We start from the raw sequence: 27,837 nt of genomic DNA, 5'->3' as shown, positions 1-27,837 counted from the left end.
TTTTTTTTTTTTTGGGCAGGTTAACTTTCCTTTAATAGCAGACCCACTCAGTGTAGTGAATCAAATAAACACTTTTCAGCCCACTGATATAGTATGAAGTCAGTTAGAACATTGCTGTTTTTGAATGGCTAGCATGCACGCGAGATTGTCTGCATATGCAATTTAATGACGTCTGTAATAAACATATCAGCTAATCACTTCTGATCAAACTTTCTCATTAACAACAATTCATGCAGACAAACTTTGATTAGTAAAGTGCCATAATAACAATAGTTTTAAATGAAAGAACCCAAGGACATGTAATTTACATAGAGAGTATTACATATCATAACAAATATTCTATGTACAAGTTCAAATATGCCATATTAGCAGGAAATAGAAGAACACAGTCCCATTTAATCAGAATCAAGCAAACAAAAATATGCAGTGCGAATTCAACTTAAAAGAAACGTTTTGCACTGTAACAAAGTCCAGCCGAAGAACAATCACATTCAGCAACTTAGCACATACAAGATTACAAATGTTTGGTAAAAACGTCCATCTTACACAGCTTTCTTATAACAAAACTGAGGATCACTTATTGGCCAGTAGAGGGCAGTGATGTGCAGAATGACAACGACAATTCAGATCATTTATGGTCATTTTATAGACCATATATTCACTCATGTATAAAAAGCATCAACACAAGTCATAATTGTAGCAAACAATTCTTCACAGTCAATGTCACAGTAAAAAACAAACAAACAAAAAAAAAAAAAACACTGCAACCAAATATTGTTAAACTCCTTTACAAACCACCACATCATAGTTCATATTGACCTGAAAATCAGTTTTAATGGGCAGAACATTTTGTGAGTCCCCATGGCTATGCAAGATGAAAACATCTCCAAAAACAAAGATAAATATATACAACAGCACATTTTAAAACTCCTTGCAATCTTATTAAAGTGGTCCTGTTTCTCCTTTTTATAAGCTCTTGTTTAATGGAAGTTTAAAACTAAGAGGTCAGAACTGTGGTTCAGTGGGTTAAGTAGTTTCAAGACATATAGTGCCTATAAAAAAAATCATCATACCCCTTTGGAATTATCTCTTTTTTTTTTGTTTTAGAGCCTGAAATCAAAACCCATTAAAAAATGTTTTACATCATTATTTACAAATTGTGCCTTACAACATTTGAGTAACAAAAAAGGTTCCAAACAGTTCCAAAAATGTGTAAAAAAAAATAAAATGAAAAACTAGGATAACAGGGTTTGAAAAGTGATCATACCCCAGCTACGTTTGCTTTAATGACAGCCATCAGTCTGTTTGGATATGTCTCTACTTGCTTCACGCACCTAGATTGGGGAATATTTGCCCATTCGTCCTAGCAGAATTGTTTGAGTTTAATCAAATTCCAGGGTGAGCAGCGATGAACTGCTCTTTTCAAGTCATTCCACTGGTTTTCTATTAGATTTAGGTCAGGGCTCTGACTTAGCCACTCAAGGACTTTGACCTATCTATCCTTAAGCCACTGTGTTGTTTTTGCTTTTTGGCGGTGTGTTTAGGGTCATTGTGGTGCTGAAAAGTGAACAACCTGCCCATCTTCCGTTGTTGAGCAGAGGGCCATAGATTTTCCTCAAGAATTTAAGTGTACATGGCAGTATCCATTTTCTCTTCAACCCTGACCAATTGCCCAGTCCCTGCTGAAGAGAAACACCCCCACAACATAATGTATCATCCACTATGCTTCACAGTAGGTATGGTACATTCTGGTTTGTGTGCTGTGTTTGGTTTTCTCCAAATATAGATTGGAGTTCAGTCCAAAATTTCAATTTTGAGTCATCTGACCGTAGAACCTTCTGCCTTTCTTGCCACACTGCCATAAAAGCCAGCTTTGTGTAAATAAAGCTTGGGAGAATGTTGAAACATGCACAGACTGATCCAGCCATAAGGGCTTGTAAAGTTGCCTTTGGACTCTTAATAACGTCTCTTGATCAATAATGGCACGGCCATCTGGTTTGGAGAGACGGCCCAATCTAGGCATGTTTTTGGTGGTGCCATGTGCTTTCCATTTCTTAATAATGCTCTGAACTGTACTCAGAGGAATAGTTCAATCCTTTGAAATCTTTTTGTACCTTTATCCTAACCTGCGCCTTTCCACAATTTTATCCCAGAGCCCTTGAAAGCACCTTCCCATCCATGGGGAATTCTTGAATTCATTGCCATGCACTACTAGTAATGGAATCCTCATGGAACAGCTGGTTATTATACTTAAGTAATCAAAACCTCAACAATCGATGTCAGGTAGGGGCCAGTTATCCAGATATGTGATCTGAAAGGTGATTGGTTGCACCTGAGAAAGTTTATAATGGTTATTCTTGGGTTGATCACTCATCAAAATCAGACATTTTAATATATTTTTTTTTTTTGCATGTTATTTCACTTTGATGTTGAAGGATATAATATGGAAATACAATTGGAAAAGGTTAGATTGAATTGATTTAAATTTCCAGGGCATTATGTGACAAATTATATGATATGATGACTTTCTATAGGCATTGTATATGAACATTCCAGTCTACTTTAAACTGCCACCCCCCTGAAAATAAAAATATCATTGCATTTGGTTACTTTAGAGGATGTTAAGCTCAAACAAACAGTGTGTACATTAAACCAGTCGACATAACCCCAAGCTTACTGGTTTAATTTAACTTCTATAAATTCTGCACTCATTGGCAGAAGCCAGAATGAAACAATCATTTGGTCTCTGTCCAAACTGCAGCCTCAGAGTCTCAAAGGTTTATTTTGACAGTGGTGACCCTGCATTCAGTAATGAGGAGAAAAGCAGTGCACAATACAATCAATGGAGCAATTAAACATTTGAGGTCAGGCTCCAATGCACTCAAACAACAAACACCAAATGGCTGAACCCACTTCATATACCACAGAATCCATCCAGAACATGTCATTCCAAAGATCTGTGCAGACTACAAAGCTTTAATAAATCTTTGGCTGAATGTGAATGTTTAGCTATGAGATGGATGTGAAAACCCTCATCCTCCCAAGCATGTTTCTCCTGAGTTGCAAAATAAAACATAGAGTCAAAGTACCATTCATAGGTTTTCTGGAGCCCCTTAAAAGCAGACCTAGCAACACAGTAATGGACATTTTTCTCACAGCAGTATAAAAGGTTGTAAAGACACAGGTTCTTACCTTTACAAACAAAAATGGCATGTCATCACAACTGAAATGGCTTCTGAGTAACGCTGTATGCACGTTCAAGTGTTCATTAATGATTGCAAGCATGTTCAGAGCAAGAACAAATAAGCTTGGTTCAAAAACCCAGTGCCTAGTTAGTTACCTCCTAAAACAGCATATGTAGCTGTATGATCAAGTGTTTTAGGATATAAAATAACCATAAACAGCTTAAAGGGAAAGTAAAAAATTCTGTCAGAATTTACTTTACCTTATTTTGTTCCAAACCCGTATGACTTAGTCACTATTCACATTCACTGCATCTTTTTTTCTCCATACAATGAAAAAGAATGGTGACTGAGGCTGTCATTGTGCCGAAGAAATGGAAGAAATTAAGTCATACAGGTTTGGATCCACATGAGGGTGAGTAAATGACCACAAAATGTTCAATTTAGGGTGAACCATAACTGAAAATAGCAATGAGAGAACTGAAAGAGAGAACAATAACGTTGGAGTTGTGAAATGTGGAGTTTCAGATGAGAAGAGCATCAGAAATGCGAGTATTGCTGCATATGTAATACGTCTCTTTCTGAGTATATGACTGTTTAAAGGCAAGCAGGAGAATGTGGAAAATGGCTCTGAGAATGATGGAGGTAGGGACTTCTGTTGCGATCTTCCAATTGACTTCCCAACGTGTTCCTTCTGCTGATAGTCAGTTGTGGCGCCAGCCAAGCCCACCCATTCAGACTGTTAAAATCTCTTTAGGACATCATCACTTCCACACATGTGATCCGAGCATATGATTGGAACCGGGAGCTGCTGTCCCACCCATGGGCTGCCCGTGTCCCATCATGTTATTGGCACCGTAGAAATTCATGCCTGCCGTGTGCGGAGTCATCTGTGAGAGGGAAAACACACAAACTGGTGTTACATGTAATTTAAAAGAAATAAAGAAACATTGACATTCATTTATATACACTTTTATTGGGGGTGACTAATTATTTATGCATTAAGATTTTTGTATGTGATGTGCCAAAGTAAGGCTTTGTACACCATTCTGATTCGATTATACATTCACATTTACATTTATTCATATAGCAGACACTTTTATCCAAAGCGACTTACAAATGAGGACTACAGCAAAAGCGATTCATCATAAGGAGGCAATAACATGGGAAGTGCTGCAATACAAAGTTTACAATTGCTCAGAAAATTACAAGTAGTGGTGAAAGAAGGGAGTGATACAGTTTTTTGGAAGAAAACAGTGCATTAACAGTATTGGGTCAAGTTCTCATGAAAGAGATACGTCTTTAGATGTTTCTTGAAATTAGTTAGAGAATCAGCAGCTTGGGTGGAGTTTGGAAGGTCTTTCCACCAGCGAGGAATGGTGGAAGAGAAAGTCAGAGAAAACGATTTGGTGGCAGTTCGCTTCTGGAGGGCACAGAGTTGAAGTACTGAGTGTAGGTAGGGAGGCACGGAGCCAGTTGCTGTTCTGCAAACGAGCATCAATGCCTTGAATGTAATTTTTAATCCGATCTTTGGAACTGACTGTCCACACTGTTATTTTGCAAGTTCTCACATTATGCAAGTAAGTTTGTTTTTTCCCCTTCTGATCACAATTTTAACAAAACCAATCCAAGCCACATCCATAAGTGGTTTGTAATTTGATTTGATTGTTTGATCAGTCTGATTTCTCAGATCAGACAGAATTCTGATATTTTTCTTCCATCATTTGGGATGAACAAAGCATAAAATGTTTGCTCTGTCAGCATTTTGATCCTGATTTCAATACTGTTACCTGGCTGATGTTCCACTGCAGCTGTTGAGCCTGCTGTGCTCCATATGTTTGTTGAGGAACTGTTGCCATGCCTCCCATCATCCCGTTCTGCATTCCCATCACGCCCCCCTGCACCCCTGCCATGTATGGAGGAGCAGTTGTCACTCCGGGTTGCTGCATGACACCTCCCTGTCCAAGTACATTCATTTGCGGAGCCATCATAGGCCCTATCACGGCCTGCTGGGCACCAAGGGCCTGGTATTGGCCGTATCCTGCAGCAGGGACGTAGCGCATCTGTGTTGCACCCATGAACATGCCAGCTATAACAGAAACAGGCATGCATAAACAATACAAACTGAAAAAGTGACATTTTGAGTAAGATATTTCAGATTTGACTGTAGTTCTTGAAGCGGTGTTAAAGGGATAGTTCACCTAAAATTGACTTTCTTTCCTCCTTGAACCACAAAAGGATGAAAATAATGTCATATTGGTTTGGACCAACATCAGGGTGAGTAAACGATGACACCGGTATCACTTTTGGGTGAACTATCCCTATAAAGCCGGCCCAAGAACTACAGTAATAGAGATTACAAATAGAAGATAAGCAGCAATACTTGTTGATTGGAGAACTTCAGGCCTTCTTCAGGTATACAAAATACAAGCTAAAGCAAAGTTACAACTTTTAAGTCAAACTATGAGACAAGTTAGAATAGATAAGAATGTGTGACATCTACAAATTAAAACATAGTAGAGAGAAAAACTTGGAGACAAACCAATATGAAAACAACACACTTGAGAGTGGCTGTCTTAATCTCACCGTGAGTGGCCATGTTTGTTTGTGGAGTTGCACTGCTGTACAGAGAGAGGATCGAGTCCTTGGACATTTTCTTGCTGCTCTCTTCGCTTTTGGTGGGCGGGTCCAGAAACAGGCTGAGGTTCTCGGGCACTGATGCTGCTACTCGCCCAGTGGGCATTGACCCCAAGCTAGGCTACAGTAGGAAAAACACATTTTAACCACTCAAGCAAATGGATAACCTCTATGTGTGATCTATGTTCATACATTTTAGATTTCGCATTTGGTTCATATGCAAAGATGAATCCAAGACAGTGCTAAACAATAAGGATGACCTGCTGTCCTGGGGCCAGTGTGAGAGAGTTTCGGACCAGCTGACAGAACAGTCAATTGGACTATTTGGCCAGGGTAAAGTTGTAACTAAATGTTACATTTGATGAGCATGTAAATGTGTTTTTATGCCTTACAAACTTAAAGATTTGGATTCCAATGATGTATTGAACATTGTTGCAAATTGTGCTGATTAGTCGCTAAGGTAACATTATCTAGCTAGCTGGCAAAAGGTTTTGTTGAAATTGTAAAAACTAGAAGTGTGAATCTTCACTGGTCTCACCATTCGATTACAATTCAAAGGATAACGATTCAATTACAAAACAATTCTCGATGCATCACGATTTTCTCAGCAGTTTTTTTTCCTCTTTCTGTGCAAATCAGCGCAATAAATAAAGCAAATCAGTGCAGTCTTTCAAGTTGTTTGATGACATTTTATCTCAATTAAACTGGACCGTTGCTATGTGCTTGACAATGGTCGAGTGCTTGATACATCCAGTCTGCAATCAGTTCTGTAGGGTGCACTTGGCTTTAGTATACGCACGTCTGACCATTTGTTTCTACCATCTCACTCCGTCTGTCGCACACATAAGTGACACTCAGAGACTCTTAGAATCCATTCAGAATTTTTGAGAATCCATTCAGAATCGTTGAAGAAAGGATCGCAATGCATCTGAGAATTGATTTTTTTCTTCAACCCCTAATGAATTGTTTTGGAGGCAATGTTAAGGATATGTTAAGGGTCGATTACCAATCACTCAGTAATGTTTTTGTATCATTTGCCAATAGTTTTCCAGCAAAGCTAATTTATTGTAAGGAAAATTTAAAATTTAAAGCAATATTCCGGTTAAGCTTAATCGACAGCATTTGTGGCATAATATTGATTACCACAAAAATGTATTTTGACTTTCCATTTTTTTTTTTTTATCTGGCTTACAATCAGGTACTTACAATGGAAGTGAATGGTTTTAGACACAATACATAGACAATATACATGTTAACATGATTTGTGTGACAAATTCACTTACATGCCTTTTCTGTGTAAAGGGTTGTTGTAGGGTTTTTAAAATCAAATTTAAGGATTTTTAAGAACTTTTTAAAGACCTGAACAAATAACATTAATACCTTGTGTCCATAGCGGAACACAACCCCACACAATCTACAAATAAATAATCAGAATGAGATTCATTGCCAAGTGTGCTCAAGTACACAAGGAATTGTTCTTGGTGATAGGTGAAATATAAAACAAGGTAAGCGCGTAAATAGACATACAAAAAAAATTAAATAAATATAGGACATATAACATAGAATGGCATATGTACATGTGCAAGTGGTAATATTTGTGCAAGGTAGGGGTATGTACAGTTACTGAATTAAATATGAGTGAATTTACATATGTACATGAGAGATTTCTTTCCATTAATTAACTATTGGAGAGTCCTGAAGGCAGTTTACTTGATCATGTGGAAAATGGCCTGAGGGTCAAATCTGTTCTTGTGCCTGGATGTCCTGATGCTCAGTGTTCTGTAGTGCCAGCCAGAGGGCAACATTTCAAACAGGGAGTGGGCTGGGTGCGTGGGGCCTAGAGTGACTCTACCTGCACGTTTCCTCATTCTGGAGACATACAGGTCTTGGAGGGTGGGCAGTGGGGCACCAATAATGCTCTAAGCATTCCTAACTGTCTGTTGTAGTTTCCTTCTGTCTGATTTGGTGGCTGAACCAAACCAGACAGTTCTAATGTATCACAGATTCTTTTACTCAAACAGGCTGGGGCACATATTCAACAAGGCCTTTAAACTGAAAACAAGTTATCTGCCAGTTTAAAATACTTAAGACATGCTTTAACACACACACACACCCACACAAATGTATATATATTTATTATTATATCACTAAATACGGATTAGAGGTTGGCCAATCCAGGATATTGCTGATATGATAATATGTTGAAAGAAAAAATAATCTACAACGTATTACAATATAAAAACTTCTAACATATTGCCATTATTCATCAACAGTGAATCATCAGCAATCATAAATATCCAGTCCTCACTGACTGCGGACTACTCTGCAACCACTGGAAACACTATTACGAGCTCCCTGCATGCTTGGAACAGTGCCGGATCTTTAAAAAAATATATATTGTTCCCTTTTTCTACCAATTTGGAATGTCCAATTCCCACTACTTAGTAGGTCCTCATGGTGGCACGGTTACTCATCTCAATACGGGTGGTGGAGGATGTCTCAGTTGCCTTCGTTTCTGAGACCGTCAAGCCACGCATCTTATCATGTGGCTCGCTGTGCATGACACCGGAGAGATCCACAGCACCAGGAGGCTCATGCTACTCTCCACAATCCATGCACAACTTACCACGTGACCCTAATCGCGACCACGAGGAGGTTACCCCATGTGACTCTACCCTCCTTTGCAACCGGGCCAATTTGGTTGCTTAGGAGACCTGGATTTGAACTCATGACTTCAGGGGTAGTAGTCAGTGTCAATTCTCCCTGAGCTACCCAGGCCCCCAGTGCTGCATCTTTTAAGGACACGGTGCACGCATGTATTGAATTAAATCACATTAGGACATGTCGAAATCTTTCCGTACCCAAATTTAAGACCTCTTTAAATGAAAATTAAGACTTTTGCTATATTGTTTAAGATATTTAAGACTTTTTATGACCTTAAATTTGAGAAAACTGAATTTAAGACATTTTAAGACTCTTTAAGGACCACTGGGAACCCTGCTAGTAAAGTTATAACCAATTTTACAATTTTGTTGCCATGATGATGTAACGTCAACAAACCCTAAAACCCTAAAATGACTTTAAAATTGACAAATTAAAAACTTTACAACTCAAATAACACTTCAGTTTTAACAGAAAAAATTATGTAAGTGCTTTTATAAAATTATTAGCTTCACCTTTCTGCCTTTAAACCCTCCAAAAATTAATGCCATTCACTTCCGTTGTAAGTACCTCACTGTACCTCGATTTTTGTTTTTTAAAGAAAAGGAGGAACGATTCAAAATAAATTTTTGTGGTAATAAATATAATGCCGCAAATGCTGTTGATTGAGCTTGGAATATTTATTTAAAATATATATATATATTATTCTTAGCACATACACATATGAAAAATACATGCTAAAAATATTGTTTATAATTTTTAAGTGGAGTGACCATTGAAAATGTTGGCAGGGCACAAATCTAAAATAATGGCTGGGCCAGCAGAAAAAAATCCTTACTCTTGAGCTCTGCAAGATAGTCAAAAGAGTTTAGGAATATAAAAGCAGTTCAATTCTGTGGATCAGAGCAGGATGAAAATCTTTACCGTGCTTCTTGCTGAGTTTGAACTGCTGACAGCAGCAGGCAAAGAGCTGAAGAGGTCGAGGGCGGGGCTAAGGTCAGTACATGGCTTGCCATTGGACACAGGTGCTTGAGGAGCTGGGGCATCTAGAAAAGAGAATTGACAACATCAGTGTGGAATATTGTGTTGGTATTTTGGTAACACTTTACAATAAGGTTCTATTTGTTAACATTGTTTAATGCATTAAGTATCATGATCAAACAATGAACACTTTTACAAAATTTTTAATCTTGGTTGACCTTAATTTCAACATATCATAATACATAAAAAAAAAATCAAAAATGTTATATTTTAAAAACATTAGATAATGCGATATGAACTAACAATAAACATCTGTATTTTTATTAAACTAACATTTAAGATTAATAAATGCATTGCCCATTGCTACTTCATGATACATAATGCATTAACTAGTGCAACGAACAGAACCTTTTCTAAAGTGTTAACTGTATTTTTATGTATGATGCGTTAAGACAAAAAAAAAAAAAGAGCATGTTACCTAGTCCTAATAGGTCATTTACAGACTGTGACTGTTTCTTTGGACAGTTTTTGAATTGTTGTGACTCATCCTTTTTCTGCAAGACAAATATACATATAATCTTACTCAACCGTTACAATGTTGAAAATTGAATTGAAGAGCTGTTTAGTTTGTAAGTGCTGTAGTGTTTTTGAATACAAGGTCTTGTATGAATGTTTGAAAATAATGGCAACACTTTCCGTGCACACAAGGATGTGGTTTACTTGCTTGACAAATGATGTTTAATTTATTGGATAACTGTTATAGTCATTATGAAGTAACTTGAGAGCCATTTAAACTTTAATAAGCACACTGTGTGTAATTCATGTTACAAACCAAGTCTTTTCAAGTAATGTTGACCACAGACTTCTCTTAAATCATAAATCGAAAACCACTGTTCTGAAAATCCATTTGAAATAGCTATAGAACCTATAGTAAATAAGCTAACTTGTTATCCTTGGCCTGCAAACTGACATAACTGAACAACTATTTAAAAAATGCAAAAACCCCCACCTTCATCTTTTCAAAAACAACAGGAGCCTCCTTTGTTACTGTCTCACTCTTCTCTCTCTGAAATTTAAAGGCAAATAATAGAATAACCTCATTATTCTTTTCAGCATCTAATGCTGAGATATCCAACTACAAATACAATGTTCAATTATAAATACTCACCTTGTAGGACTGGATATCAATGCACTTGTCCATATATTTCTTCTTATCATATTTGTCTCGTATAAAAATCTCAGCAGCTCTGTATGGCAGTGCTTAAGAAAATCTTATTAATGAGGCAGAGCAGAAGACTGACCTTATACATGCACATAAACACATACACATGCACTTAAGGATACTGGTCTGTTTCTGGGCGCTGGAAGCACTCTGGTAAGAAGGCCTCATACAGTCGTCGTGCTTTGGCATTCCCCATCTCCTGAACAGACTGAGCATAACACAAACATACAGATAAACATAAACACAAACTGTCAATCACCCATGCAATTATGCAGAGCGTGACAAAATGAAAAATGTGAAATCCTGATCCACAAAATCGTCACACACACATATATATAAGAGCCCATTAAGTCATACCTGAATTTGGTCTTGAGTCCATTGATCCAAATTTACAGATTTAACTCGTGATATGTGCACGCCAAGATTCCTGTGGATTCCTGCACAGCGTATACAAATGAAGATTCCAAGATTCCAGGATGCCCATCTGGGACCTGATAAAAAAAAGAAAAGAAAAAGAGCAATCGTTTTTAAGTATGTAATTTCTGTGATGTGAAAATACTTTCTCCTATCCCAGCTTAATTTGCGAGAGAGACCTATGACATTCATAGTCTAATTTCTCAGAACAATGTATACACTGTGGCTTTGTGGTACTATCAAAACATTGGTTGGGATCCAAAAACAAACAGAGCAGTTCAAAACAGCAACAATGTCTCAACCAATGGAGTGAGTTTAGGGCGGGACTATCTGTTTGATGACCAATGAAAGTTTTTAACAATAACTTTTGGTTGCGCAGAAATGACACACTTCACCTTTTATAAGGAGAATAAGGAGATTTTTAATTAGGACTATGGTCGTAGTGGTTTTCAAACAACATTATATGATTACTCAAAATGTGGCCAATAAGAAGCAATTTATTGATTCAGAGAAGGAGAGAATGGAGAGCAACCTACAGACACAAAGGGGAAGAGATTATATTTGCAGCCTCCTGCTTGACATAAGAAAAGAAAATAAGCAGCTTTTCACCCCACAATGACTAATCCAGTTTGGGCCGACATGTGGACAAGCTGGCACAGTGCTGATAACACACACCCACTAGTCCCTGAAGCACCTGTAGCTCCCACTGTTCCTGAATCACACATGTATGAATGCACACAGGCGGATCAAGCCCACACTTCCTTTGACAAAGCAGTCCCTGGTTTAGACAAATGCCTGAAGCCGCATATGTAGTGATCAACATGTTTCTTCTTCTTTTTTTGTTCTTGGACAAATTATGTAACAATAGTTCGCTGAGATGTGAACAAGCTTTAAAGACAATACAAAAGAGTGTCTCGGAAAAGACAAGAGGATTGAGCCTTTCGGTTGACGTTATGCAATACTGTCTTTGGCCAATAGGTGGCAGCACCACCTTAAGTTATTGTTCTGGTTTGGTCTCGTGACATTAAGTCACAAAGGATTGTTGTGGCAACATTTCTGCACGCAAAGCAAACTGTGACAGCCTCACATGCTATGATTATATTAATAATTTAATTGAATGTAATTTGAAAAATAAATAATAATAATAATAATAAAATAAAAAAGTACAGCTTGCCTCTAACTTAGTGTCAACGTACAGCCCATTTACTGACCATCTGATGCAAATTAAGCTATTCAGTCATGACGTCACGTTGTAGGCCAACCCAGAAGGCTAATTCACTATGGGTTCCCTCAGGAAATTCTAACGGGTTTTAAGAGTAGAAGTTTTCAATTTTAAAGTAAAATAAGGTTGGTGTTTACTTAAAGAAACTTAAATTTTTTGTTCTGCAACATTTTACTTTTTTTATTTACACAGTTATATTATAATACTTATAATAATAACATTATTTGAATGTACATCGTATTTACGATTTCTAGCAACCAGCCACAACATCCTAGCCACCTAGTAACCACAGGGTGTTCCTGTATTGGACCTTCTAAGCCCACATTCACACTAATCCGTTATCGTTTGGAAACTCAATTTTCCATTTCCAAACCTCATAGGTTTCCAAAGAATGCAGTCAAGAATCTGTCTGTCTGTCTAAATTTTCAGGCAAGGCTTTGTCAAGCAATATATATATATATATATATATATATATATATATATATATATATATATATATATATATATATATATATATATAAAATAGTTAGCAACTTGTTAATGAGGAAGAACTAACCACTCAATTTGCCTTAGTTTGAGATTTGAGGTTTAATTTTTTCAAATGATATTCAGGGTTTTGCTGGAGGCACTGAGTAGCAAGCAAACCAGATATTCTTGAGCAGAACTGTAGATTCAGCTTAATTTTCTTATTTAAATCTGAGATAAACATTACTGATTAATTTTGGATCTGATCAAAAAGTTTACACACATAGAATAGAATTGCTGGTCACTAGATTATGTTGCGTTTAGGCTGCTGGTCCCCCAGCAAGGGATGCTGGTGTCCCTACCAGGCTTTTAAACTAGCTTAACCAGCTTCATCAGAAAGACCATACTGGTCAACAGGCTTAACCTGCTGGACCAGCACCATACAAGAACACATTAACCTAGACCAGCATGGGAACTGTATGCTGGTTAAACTGGTTTTTGTAGCAGGGTATGAAGACTACCATGCCATATTTTGGATCCATTTTAAATTTACCCACCTTTAAATGGATCGTAAAAAATCTAAATAAACTATAGACAGTTTCTTCCTCTCTAAGTTGCAATGTGTGGTGTCAAATGTCTGGCTACACGAGACAGCCTCCAACATTGCTTGTTTTAAAATTTGCTTTGGACTAAAAAGCTCAGAATAACAAAATTCAATAATGATATCTGATATTTATACTGCTATAAATGCGACGATTTGCCCCTTAATGGAGCTCCAGGTCTTTAGTTTATGCCTGCACTATGCTCACATTCACACTCACATCTCAGATTTGGCATTGGCTCTAATGCAAGATGGCTCTATGCCAGAGTAAAGGGATATTCCCAATGAGATGCACACTGGTTCACTGCAGCCGTACGAAATGCAATTTGCATTGAGCTATTCCGTGCTCTGGGCATATTTAGATTACCTATTTGTCTTCCACCTACCAATATCACTCTCTCTCTCTCTCTCTCTCTCTCTCTCTCTCCTCTCTCTCTCTGACCCTGTCTGTAATCAGCTTGTGTGGCATTACTGGAGGACATCAGCTAAGGCATGGAGAGTGAGCGTGTTTGAGTGTGGGATGGAGTGACAATTCCAGGAAGAGGATAGACAGCCATGTAGAGTCATGCATGTTTCAGAGTTAGTCACACAAGGGAAACAGAATAGAACTGCCCTCCCCAAAACAAAAAGTCTAACACACAGAGAGATCACACATCAAGCATATTAGCTACACAGGGATCTTATTTGAGAGAAGCACCAGTTAGAGCAAGAGAAAGGACACATGCCAAGCAGCCTGTTTATTAGTGGTCCTTGCTAAGGAAATCATAACTATTGCTATTGCTTGTAGAGGTAGGGATTTGAACAAACCCTTAACTGTATGTATTAAACCATGCATTACAGTTTTTCTTGATCGATTTTACACATTTCTCTAAACTATAGTCCATGCTTTCAAAACAATTCACACAGATGACGAAACAGATACTTAATTTTGCAAAACAATTCAATTTCACTGCATAATGAAGCAATATATTCGCTTCTGATAATGCAGTTATAAGTTATACTAAATAATAACATAAAAACTAAAGAAGTGTTCTCTATTGAATTCATAACATTTTCAGCTATAGACACACAACACTACTACTGAAATAACACATTTCATAAAAATCCACAATAAAGACCTTTTTCCATGTGTTTTTGTAAAATTTGTTGTGTTTTTACTGATTCATTATTCTATGGAAAGATGATGAGGAAGTTTTCTGTAATACAAAATTACTATATTGTAGGCATACGCACCTACATTAGATAGCACTGTAAGCACAGATGGTACAGTAATTGTGGACATTGACTTCTACCTCATTGAATTTTTTTTTGTTGAGATTGAAGTCATTAAACTGTAGATCTGCTCACATTAGGCTGAACAATCAGAGAGACAGTGATTCATTACGTGATCAATTAGAGGGACTCTCAGAACATTTGAGTCTCTTCTGTCTTCTTTACACTTCAAGTCAAGTAATTTTTATTTGTGTAGCGCTTTTCACAACACACATCGTTACAAAGCAGCTTTACAGAAAATTAAACTGTAATACCTATAAAGTCTTAGAGTGGTCATTGTGTAGTGTGATTAAGTATGATTATGAAGTGTGTATAAAAATAAGTAATTAAATAATAATTGTATTTAGAGACCCAGTGAGCAAGCCGAAGATGACTGTGGCAAGGAACACAAAACTTCTGGAGAAACCAGAATCACTGTGGGGGCCAGTTCCCCTTTTGGATAACAGCATGAATATAATGCCAATATTACTTATTTATGTGCAGTGCAAGTCGTGGTTTAAAATTATTAAACTAAGTAAGTGTTAAGGGCCAGTGCTTATTCAAATTTTGTATGAACTGTAAGATTAATGACTAATGTCTTTGAAGTCCATCCTGGATTAACTGCAGAAGTTCACATAGATGAATTGTCCTTGTTAGTTGGCTGATGTAGGGTTTTGTTGGCAATTTATTGATAGTCTATGTATTCCACTTCAAGAGTGTAGTCCATCATTAGACCGAGGTGATGCAGGCCGAGATCAGTTAGGTGGATCGCTTTTCAACCAGCCGGTAATTTCGGTGAGGTCTATCCTAAATCCAAGGTTCAGGCAATGGCATATGAAGTATCCCATGTCTTATGGTTGGAGTTGGCATCAGTTCATTCTTTGAGGTCCATTGTAATAGACTGAAATTATGTGTGTCTGGAAACGGATGCATTTTGTCTTCCACCCTGCTGAATTCTTTCTATCTGCTCACCATCATTACACTATCTCCATTTGGTCTTTTCTAAAATCTTTCAAGGCTCACTCCGGAAAATAAGTTGAGAAAATCTTCCCCTTTTATCATAACTTCTTCCTACATTTTCCTCTTCCTTTACCCATTCTACCTCTTCTCAGTTTGCACCTTTTCTTAATCTCGTTCTTCCTCTTCTTCTTCATTGTTGGTTTGCTCTGAATTTTCATATTTGACCCCTTTTATAGATAGCAAAGTCATAATAGTTGAGTGAAAAATTTTGAAAACATTTTTTAAGAAAAAAAATGTTCTTTGCTTTGTGCATTTCTAACACAGCAGATATCAATATAAAAGGATTTGACAACCTGACGTGTGCATTTGAGAATATGACTAATTTAGTTGTCTCTGTTTACATTGTTGAAAGCATTGATCTTGGCTCAGGGAAATTTGTGTGTAGTGTTTCGTGAAAATGATTAAAATCAAGAAAAAGGTACAATTACTTTGGACATTAACAGTGTTCAGATGGATGTGTTAATATTTTTGAGAGCGGTGACCCAAGTTTGGAGAAATGTGTAAAATTGGTAGCGAAAAACTGTTAACTAAATCATGCAGCTTTTTAATTGCTCAGGCTAATGGTTTTCACCTGGCCGTGGTAAAACGGGTGAAAAAATCCCATACTCTTAGGTGCAATCACCTACCAACATACTAACAACCACTCAGAATACCCAAGCAACCACACAATAATGCCTTGGCAAACACTCAAAACACCCTAGCAATGTGGCAGGGGGTTTGCCTTTGGCCAGTGCCAATCACATTTCTTCAGAAAATACAAATTGCAACCTAGTCTCATAGAATGAATGGTACTATTACTACAAACTCAATTTTACGTCCCACTTTCTATGTTTTGCTGCAGTTTCCTGGTGAAATTAACACTAGAGGCGCTACAACAACTGTGCATTTTATTCACTTTCAGATTATGTATTGTATTGTAATCATACAGGGAAGACCAGTAGTAGTTTTATGTTGCATTTCATTCTGAATGTTTACTTGAATACTTGAAAGCCTACTGCTGTTAAAAACTTTTAAAGCCATTTAAAAAGCACTGAATTTTCTTATTTTTTTATTTTTTTTATCTATTAATTTTCATCTATTTCTATTCATTTATGTTTTTTTTGTTTTTATTTTATTACTGACTGTTTACTAGTCTTGAATTATTATTATTTGTTGTGGTTTTGAAGTATTTAGAATCGTCAAATTTCACTACCGACTACTGAAATTTTGGTATTGAGATAATGTATAGCCTATATTGTGTATGGCAGATCTTGCTGCAATAATATGATGAAAAAGTAATCTCATTCCATAGAACTATGAGCATCCCTACTTTAATGGTGGCGATCGAGGCTTTCATTTATTTGACTATACGTAACATAAAATAATTTTCATATGACAATACCCCCCCCACCCAGTGAAGTTTACATTTCAAGTTCAAGGAAATCCAAAAGTTAAAAAAAAATGTTCAATAAATGCATGACGTTTCAAAAGTCAATGAGTAATCGTGATCTCAATATTGACCAAAATAATCACGATTATAATTTTTGCCATAATCGAGCAGCCCTACAGTGAATTTAGTACCCATTAATAGGTCCCTCAGCCAAAGGAATTGCTGTGACATAAGAGGGAGACCCGATTTCAGGATGGATTACTGTTTACACCTCAAATGCGATTTAGTCAAATACGTTTTTGACCACATTCATATGTGGTTTTTGTGATCCGATCACAAAGTGTTTTAGACCCTGTTTAGACCTGTATTTAGGGCTGACCACATATGATTGGATCACTCAAAATGCTTCTTAATACCAGGTGAAAACAGGGTTTAAATTTCAAAAGATCAAGCTGATAAATCTACTCTAGACAGAACTTTAGAAAAAAAAAATAAATTATTGTATCGTGTTGCCATTTTCTATCTAGTTACTTCAGTCATTAATTTCTGCCTTCAAGTAAAAAGGGGAAACAAGCTAAATTTCAGTTGACAAGCAACACTGTTAAGTAAGAGTGAACCACTTCCCTTCTAGATTGACAGTGGCCTTATTTACAGTCTCTGTGAGGAACTTTACAGAACTGCAAAGCCGGCATCATGTTGCTGTTAAAGTTTCATCAACACTCCATGTTCTACTAGTCTATATGTTCTTCTGACAAACAGCCCTGTAGTCTGCCAAAAAAAAGGGATGAAAAAACAAAACAAACTTATCAAGACACACAGTTTGATTCACCCTGAATCAAACAACAAACAAGAAGAGGAGAGAGTGGACCAACAGAACTAAATGGAAGAGTATGAAATATTTCGAAAGTAAAGACCTGTTGTTAGGTAAATCAGATGAGGTGAGCCAATTTAGACCTACATGTATGAACGTCAGTGACTCATTTGTGTGTAATTTTTCAAGAACCATTTGTTTGCAAATTGACCTACACTAGTCACACTGTACGGTATGTTTATGATGCATGTAATGCAATGCATTTAGAAAGATCTGTTGTCTATTTATATTTTTCATTAGATTTCATTGGACTTTTCATAGGTCTTTCTCTTTTATCACATTTGATTCAGACAAGCTCAAAGTCAGTCTAGATCCAATGACACTTAAGATTTTCTTCCCAATTGGTTCCAAACATACAGATAAACCTGTTTGTGAGGCATTAACCCACATGGATCAACAAGCCACATGCTTAGAAATGAGAATCTAACATGCTCAAACAGATCTGTACTGACAGAGACAAGACTGTTGGGGGAAATCACAAGTTGGGCTTTGAACTACAGACCCAATTTACCAAACTGAGTTGAGGGATTCTTGGCTTGACAGACTGCCAGTTTCATGCTCTGCTGGAACCACAGGGCTTCTTCAATCCCAACATATCCAAAGGACATGAAATGACTTCAGAATTAATCTGGCACTCTCAGAACAGATGGATTGCTTGTTTTATTCAGGATGAAAATTAATGAAGACAGGCCTTGTTCTAAATTATGTAAACATGAACACTTTATTACCATGCCATTAACACGTGTCTGTGAGCCCAATGTTGGAGTAAGCATTAGGACTGCAGACTGCACTGTTTGATGCTAATCTCTAAAGCTGATGAGACACCTGGAAAACAGGGACATCAACAGAGGATGTCTACTCCCTCTTGCTACAACTTTTTACTATAGATGGAACCTAGTGGGCAAACATCATTACGAATAGTCTTTTATTTAGTTTGAAACAATAACTATGCACTTCTGTTCTGTCCTCTTTCTATAGACTGATTGGAAAAGTCTGAACCTTGGCAAGAGCAATGTTGTGTGAAGCATCATGTGGCACCCCAATGAAAAAGCCTTTCATTCATTCCGTAGTTAGGCAGCTGCTTCAAAATGCCCTCGAAATATCTACTGGGTGACAGAATCACCTTTCACAATGCTTCCAAGACATGACCTTACCTGATTTAGCCTATTAAACATGTACAGAACCCTTACAAAAGGACCTTTGTGAATATTAAACTGCTATCCTTATAATGGCATCAAGTTTGTATACTTCAGAATTTGTATTATTATTTATTAGGACCTTTAAAACACAGCTAAATCCACTATTGACCTTTTTCACTCTCATTCCCACACAAGCACCACTGGTGTGTTTACTATGTGAATTAAGATATCTGTTAGTTGCTAATGAGTTAGTCCCATAGAGAACCAAAAGTACTTTTGATTCCTCAGTGAAAGAATTAGATTGTTTATAAGGGATAGTCATTGTGTCCACCATCTTCACATCTTCAATCCACCCTGCAGCCTCCACAGCAATATCTCCATGACAACCAGAGAACAAGAGAATGCAAATGAGTCTCATGCTAAGGTGTTCTGGAAGAAAACGTCAAAAGTAAAACTACTTCCAAAATGAGATTGCGATATGACGTAGTGTGATTATCAAACTGCAAGGGCTGTGATTTAATAAAATAAATAGTTTGCACGTCCTGCTCGCAGTACTAACTGTGTGCAGCGCTGTTCTCTGTGTTGTATTACATACGAGCTGATCACGTAAAATTTATAGCGCTCTAAATTAACTAATTGCCGATTCGCATAATTCCAAATATGCTTAGCCGCTAAAAGTTCCTATCCACATCTAAAATAACCCCATAACACTGGGTTTTTGTACACAGAGGACTGGATAAGAGCATTTAGCTGCATTTCAATGCATTGCGACAGTGTCTAGAAGGTAACACCCCCTAAGGTAACAAGCCTTTGTCTCACGAGAGTCAGTCACAGTCACATCATATTATGAAATTTGGTTGACGATTAATTGTCTCTTTCAGGGCTTTCACGACTGATTATCATATAAGTTGTCATATTACTTAAATAAATGTTCTATGTTCAATACAAGTTGTGGCATAATCTTGATTACCACAAAAATACATTTTGACTCATTCCTCCTTTTCTTTAAAAAAAAAAGCATTGTAAGTGCCTCTCTCAAACCTTTTTTTTTAAAGAAATGGAGGAACGAGTCATTTATTTTTGTGGTAATCAACATTATGCCACAACTTGTATTGAACATGAAACATTTATTTTAGGTCCATGTGTACTTCAACTTAAGTAATCTTTACATATTTAACTTCAAATTTACTTTAAAACTATATAAATGACATAAAATATTTATATTTTTTAAATATAAAAATATTTCTAAATACTTAATCATAATCTTTTTGGTCCACTTTAATTTTAGTCAAATTTGCAACTACACTGTTGTTTTTGGAACTCATAAATATATATATATATATATATATATATATATATATATATATATATATATATATATTATATAATATAATGTAATATTATAATAAATTATATTGTATTAAGCACTAGTTAAATATTTATGTCCTCATTTCTTCACTTTCACTAGTCATTTTAATGCTCTTTGATGAAACCCACGAGCCATTAGTTCTCATGAGGCAAAACCTCTGAGATTTCATAGAGTAAGCATCCATCTCCCCTCTGTGATTCTATAAAATGTAAAGATGATGTGAATCTGTATATATATATATATATATATATATATATATATATATATATATATATATATATATATATATATACATACACACACACACACACACACACACACACACACACACACACGTTGGTCTACCTATCATTATGAGGACTTTCCATAGACATAATGACTTTTATACTGTACAAACTATAGATTCTATCCTCTAAACCTAACACAACCCCTAAACCTAACCCTCACAGAAAACATTCTGCATTTTTACATTTTCAATAAAACATTGTTTAGTATGATTTTTAAGTGATTTGAATTATGGGGACACTAGAAATGTAAATCACATTTATAGCATAATACCCTTGTAATTACTAATTTGTAACTTACAAAATTGTCCTCGTAAATCACAAAAACACACACACACACACACACACACACACACACACACACACACACACACACACACACACACAAAATGTGAGCACTGAGCAGGCATAAAGATAAGAAATATGCACACAGAAAATCAGAGAATGAATGCAATGTTCCAGCATTTCCAACAGCTCAACGATAGATCTGAATGGATCGTTAAAGTCAGCAACAATTGAACTCCAGGGGTTTATATATCACCTTATAATATTCCCATGACTGCAGCTCAACTCTAAATTATAGACTGATAAAAGTGAGCTTCAGCCAAAACAGGAGGAACAGACACCTTCAAGCAAAGTTGGCAGTAAGCTATCAAAGGAAATATATACTGTACTAAAGCTGTACTATCACAATATACAATAACATGTCTATAGCATTATTTAACCATAAAACTACTCTTCCCTATTTTGTTCAACCAGAAAGCAAACAAACTCACATGCTAGTGTAAAATATGTAGTAGTCTTTAAAGAGGAAGGAGACTTAATCGCTTCGCATAAAAAACACAAAACTCCAGCGTAAGTTGCTGATTATATTTTGGGCCACCTGCACTATTTTGATGAGTGAGAAAACAGTATCACTGTGGCAAAGTGTTATTACAGAAACATTGAAAGTAATAAGACTAATACATTCATAAAGTACTATTATACTTGAGACCTGCCTGCTCACTTTCACATAGCCCATCATCATATTGAGTTACTGCAGCATAGGATAACTTTAGCAATACCCAAGTCTAGTCTTAATGCATTATCTGCAACAACAGCAACAAAGTGCTTGTGAAGTAAACTTGTCCTAATGCTGATGTCAGTATCGAATATCAGTAGCCCGTTAAAACAATTATGCCATAACTTTAACATAAAATACAGTTTTTTTCTTTTCATAGTGGGAGCCAAGTCCACATTTGTACACTGCTCTACAAATAAATAACCTAACCTGTTAATCTTTCTTGACCACTATGAATTATTATCTCAGTCCAATATTACTCTACTAATATGCCAGCTTCAGTTTGATTCAGACTGAATTGTACGTGTTTGTGAATTAGAGAGTAAAAAAAAATGGCACAAACATATGTTACAAAGTCAAATGAAACCTTCAAAGTAAGTGGCAGAACATTCAACTGGAATACGGTTAAGTAAGTACATGAAGAGTTTTGGGTGCTGCTTTCCAAGCAAGTGTTTCAAACATGGAGGGGTGGAGGGCTTGCCCTGTCTACCAGCTCAGTAGAGGCATTTATCCAGCCACAGCCATAGATCAGACACCTTACCAATGGCAAATGGTCTCTTGGAATAAGGAGAAGGCAAGAATGGTGTGTCTTATGGGCTGGAGGTCAAAGTGAGAGAAGTCTGCCCACATAAAGTTTCTGACAAGCAGAATCACAGAAGCAGCACAATGTTTTTGTTAAAATTCAACCACCAAATTCAAGCACCGTCTGTACCATCTCAAAACTGAGATTATAAAGTCATAATCATTGTTATTTGAACTATTTTTCCCCATGCCTCAAACTGTATTAAGGTTTTATAAGAAAGTTGTATATCAAAGTTTATAATTTAGAGTATGCAATAGAAGAACTTAAAAAAAGGAAATGCTAAAAACAGGAAATAGTTGCAAAAGGGAAATTTGCAAATGCATGATTCAACTATACATTCTCAAAATCCCACTCTCAAATGCCTTAAAGGAAACTTCCAGGTTCAATACAAGCAAAAATCTAGGTTCCAGTGAGGCACTTACAATGGAAGTGAACAAGGCCAATCTACAGTCACCATATGACAATATGCATGTGAACATGGTTTTAGTGTAATAAAATAGTTTACTAGCCTTTTGTGCTTAAAGTTATAGCCAAATTTATAACTTTGTTTTCATGACGATGTAATGTCAACAAACTCGATGTAATGTCAAAATTATGATTTTAATAACTTTACATCTTAAATTATACATACGTTTTAATAATAGAATTTATGTAAGTGATTTTATAAAAAAATATGCTTCACATTTCTGCCTTTAAACCCTCCAAAACATGTCCCCATTCACTTCCATTGTAAGTGCCTCACTTTAACTTAGATTTCTGTTTTTAACAAAATAATTTAAATAGAAAAAGGGACTAGTCGTGCACCTCAATGTTTAAACTGCATACTTTATGCAGAATTAAAGAGTATGTTGTCAAATACAAACGTCTTTTTTTATATTTATTGCCAAGAAAATATAGCAGTCCAATGACATAAATGGAAAATAAATAATGTACACAATCTATATATCTTTTGTTGCTTCAAGACGAAGAAGGCTTCAAGACGTCCCAGAGTGTCCAGCAAGTGCCAGGACCATCTCCTCCTGAGGAGTCAGCTACGAAATTGTGTCACCACCAGTAAAGAGCTTGCTCTATATATTGGCAGCAGGTTGGTGTTAGTGCCTCTGCATGCAGAGTGAGGCGAAGAATTTTGGACAATGGCCTGTTGTCAAGAAGGGCAGCAAAGAAGCCACTGATGAAGTCTCTGATGAAGCCCACTTCTGACTGTTTGGGACATCTGGAAAATGGATAGTCCGGAGAAGAATAGGTGAACGCTACCATGAATCCTGTGTCGTGCCAACAGTGAAGCATCCTGAGACCATCCATGTGTGGGGTTGCTTTTCATCCAAGGGAGTGGGTCCTACACAATTCTGCCCAAAAACACTGTCATGAATAAAGAATGGTATCAAAACATCCTGCATGAACTTCTCCCAAAGATCCAGGAGTAATTTGGTGATGATCCGTGCATTTTCCAGCATGATGGAGCACCATGTCACAAGGCAAGAGTGATAATGAAGTGGCTCAGAGATCATTACATTGAAATTTTGGATCTGTGGCCAGGCAACTCCCGGATCTGTGGTCAATCCTCAAAAGGCAAGTGGACAAACAGAAGCCCACAAATTGTGAACAAATCTGAGCACTAATAAGTTAAGAAGAGCACAAAAGTAACAGTCAGTATCTGGTGTAACTACCAGCTACATTAAGCACTGCAGTGCATCTCCTCCTCATGAACTGCACCAGATTTGCCAGTTCTTGCTGTGAGATGCTACACCACTCTTCCACCAAGGAACTTGCAAGTTCCCAGACGTTTCTGGGGGGAATGGTCCTAGCCCTCACCCTCTGATCTAACAGGTCCCAGACATGCTCAATGGGATTGAGATACGGGACCTTTGGTGGCCATGGCGGAACACTTACTAACCTGTCTTGCAGGAAATCACACACAGAATGAGCAGTATAGTTGGTGGCATTGTCATGCTGGAGGGTCATGTCAGGATGAGCCTGCAGGAAGGGTACCACGTGAGGGAGGAGGATGCCTTCCCTGTAACGCACAATGTTGAGATTGCCTGCAATGAAAACAAGCACAGTCTGATGATGCTGTGACACACCAACCCCAGACCATGACGGACACTCCACCTCCAAATTGATCCCGCTCAAGAGTACAGGCCTTGGTGTAACGCTCATTCCTTCAATGATAAACGTGAGTCCGACCATCACCCCTGGTGAGACAAAATCAGGACTTGTCAATGAAGATAACTTTTTGCCAGTCCTGTCTGGTCCAGCGAAGGTGGGTTTGTGCCCATAGGCGACGATGTTGCCGGTGATGTCTGGTAAGGACTTGTCTTACAACAGGACTACAAGCCCTCAGTCCAGCCTCTCTCAGCCTATTGCGGATAGTCTGAGCACTGAGCAAAGATTGTGCATTCCTGGTGTAACTCGGGCAGTTGTTGTTGCCATCCTGTATCTGTCCCGCAGGTGTGATATTCAGATGTACCGATCCTGTGCAGGTGTTGTTACACGTGGTCTGCCACTGGGAGGATGATCAGCTGTTCTTCCAGTCTCCCTGTATTGCTGTCTTTGGCATCTCACAGTACAGACATTGGAATTTATTGCCCAGGCCACATCTGCAGTCCTCACGCCTCCATGCAGCATGCCTAAGGCACGTTCATACAGATGATCAGGGACCCTGGGTATCTTTCTTTTGGTGTTTTTCAGAGTCAGTAGAAAGGTCTCTTTAGTGTCCTAAGTTTTTATAACTCTGACCTTAATTGCCTACCGCAAAAACCGTCTGTAAGCTGTTAGTGTCTTAACGACCATTCCACAGGTGCATGTTCATTAATTGTTTATGTTTCATTGAACAAGCATGGAAAACATTGTTTAAACCCTTTACAATAAAGATCTGTGAAGTTATTTGGATTTTTACAAAATTATCTTTAAAACACAGTGTCCTGAAAAAGGGACGTTTATATGTGTGTGTGTGTGTGTGTACAATAATATTTCAGTTTAATATTTAAAAGAGGAGAGATGCCCAGTGGAACAACACTGAGCCATATGAAGAACAGTGCCAAAAGTGTAAGCGCGAGCGCGCGCGAAAGAGAGAGAGAGAGAGACAGAGAGAATCATAAGAATGCACACCACATTTCCATTGTGTTAATACGCAATTACAGATTTACAACACATGAATCACACTTATGCAAAGCATTAAAGTATTGCTAATATTTTTTCTTACGCTTTACAAGTTGATTTACACCTTTACAAAACGTTATGTGCACATGCAATTTTTTTTTTTTTTTAAATCCGACTCTGTTCATGCACATTTTCCTATCACACGTGTAACTTCATTTACGCCTTTACAAACCTTACTCTGCGCATCCATATAATTTAGGTTCTATTTTACCTTCATAGATGTTGACGTCAAAACATTCGACTATGAGCGTTACTGACATCACTACAGCAACCATCAAACTGATGTAAAACACACGGCCTACCTTTCATTGAATGAATTTCCATGAATCTCGCCCACTACCCGAACCTCTTGTACACAAACATTGAACATAATGGTTTCATAATTGGTAAAACATAATTGGCATGAACATTAAATAGTTTCAAGTTCAGTTGAAAGCAGGGATGATGATTATGAATCGTACCTTTGGCGTGACAATCAGCGCAAAACTTGTTTTCCTCTAGCGCGAGAAGAGATGCGAGTACAGTTTGATAGCGGTCAATGTCTTTAACTGATTTACCCGTCATCTTCACAGCTCGATATCTCACTTTTACACCCGTAAACTGGAGCTCTTGAATAAATGGTCAAACGCTGTTGAGAAGAAAATGTTCAGATGTATTGTCAGTTAACTGAAACACCGGGAACGGATCGCTGACTGTCACAGCCGGTGTTGGCTGCAGATGAAGACAAAAACACCGCTAGACTGCTAGTTAAGAGAAAATGGTTGCTTCAAAGCAACCAATCGTTTGAAAAACAAGGCGACCTTCCCTGCTGTACATCCGTTGGTCCACAACTTTTCCTCCCGCAGTATCAAAGAGACATCATCGAGTACGTTCGAGCGCTACACTTCAGCACAAGGGGTCATTCATACCAAAAACGTCTTGAGGCGCTACTCCGCGCGGTTTTTTCAACTGTTTTCGTATGTAAACATGCGTTCGACTGACGTCTTTGACCTTCTCACTGTTTTAGCGTCTCGTGCAGGAGCGTGGCGTTTTTTAGACGCCGTGTAAAATTCCGAAGATCTGTTGTTAAAAACGCGTCTTAAGCTTGCGTCTAGCTTGTTTTAGCGAAAGGACGTGTTCGGTGTGAACAGCCCATATCATGTCTCAGCTGCGCTTTCCTGTTTCCGCTCTTAGTCACCGCAATGCCTCGTTTGTGTCTTCTTGTGGGTTGCAGTCATGCGCTGTTATCACATTAAACATCTATAAGACTGAACAATACATTTCAAAATCAGATGAACAATTTCGGTCGTGATGTTCACAGGTATATGATGTGAATTATCGCCCTTTGTGTTACATCTAGAATTTGAGGAATTGTGCCATCCAGTGGGGAAAGCACGACACTACGAAAGCGCACATAATTCATTCATCCGTTTGTTCGTTCACCTATATTTGTTGCCTTTTTGCAGCCTTGTTATATAACTATTTTATCATGCCTGTACATGATGGCTTAAGAGTATGAAGTAAGATTAATGACAGCTTTTAATTGTCATGCAATGTCATTCAGCAGATCTGGGAGGTGCAACCGCGGCTTATGTAAACAACAGGATGACCCGAAGCCATATTTTATTTTTGACGGGAACGAAAACGATGGGTTGTACTACATTAGTGTTAATCGTTCAGCTGACAGACATTTAAATGAAATATTTCTAGTGGAAAAAAGTAAACAAGTTATGAAAATTAGATGTGATCTAGCTTCACAGCTTTATACAAGTGCATATTATATAATTGAAGAGAGATCCCTCACGGCCGCATTTTCATTCATGTCAAAAATAAATAAATATGGCGCTGAATAAGACTGATATATGTTCTGTGTTCACTCAGATATAGGTCTAAATAGATTGATGAACTGAAAGAGATAAAGAGGAGGCTGTTACCAAATGTGGAATGCCTTGAACAAAGCATACTTTTCCTAACACCATCTACATTCGCCTAATTAAAATGTTTTTTTAATTTCCTCTGCCTTGACTTCTCAACTATCACAGGCTCACAGCGTTGAGGTACAGTGACTTCATAACATAATTTGGACCCTTAAGGCACATGTATGATGTAATTGCATTAGAAACCATTATTTTACAAAAAAAACAATTATTCACTGCAAATTATATAAAATCCAACAGCATTTATTTAAAAGAAATGTAGCACAGGTTTACTTGTCATTAAGGTTTGCGAGGTTTAACTGTGAAGCAATTGTATATTTAGACACTTTGTGATAATCAGACTTAGTGGAACATGTCCATACATTACCTGTACTCAAGATCACAGGTGTCAAACTTAGGTTACTGTCTTCAAGGGATAGTTCACCCAAAAA

At 37.3% G+C, this 27,837-nt stretch overlaps 1 protein-coding gene across 1 annotated transcript; it reads right to left on the bottom strand.

Annotated features, from left to right (window-relative positions):
• Positions 1-26,586, bottom strand: LOC127619994 (stromal membrane-associated protein 2-like). The gene is made up of 10 exons (XM_052093043.1): positions 25,952-26,586; positions 11,041-11,174; positions 10,806-10,891; positions 10,630-10,708; positions 10,471-10,527; positions 9,940-10,015; positions 9,405-9,526; positions 5,769-5,940; positions 4,973-5,271; positions 1-4,072 (listed from the first exon to the last, which is right to left on the bottom strand). The coding sequence occupies exons 1-10, from the start codon at positions 26,052-26,054 to the stop codon at positions 3,947-3,949; spliced, it is 1,254 nt and encodes a 417-aa protein (XP_051949003.1). The 5' UTR covers positions 26,055-26,586; the 3' UTR covers positions 1-3,946.
• Positions 26,587-27,837: the final 1,251 nt, after the last annotated feature.

This window comes from Xyrauchen texanus, chromosome 26 (genome assembly GCF_025860055.1).
Source record: "Xyrauchen texanus isolate HMW12.3.18 chromosome 26, RBS_HiC_50CHRs, whole genome shotgun sequence".
NCBI classification, from domain to species: Eukaryota; Metazoa; Chordata; class Actinopteri; order Cypriniformes; family Catostomidae; genus Xyrauchen; species Xyrauchen texanus.
The sequence above is the reverse complement of the archived record's forward strand: the minus strand, read 5'-3'. Positions and strand labels throughout refer to the sequence as shown.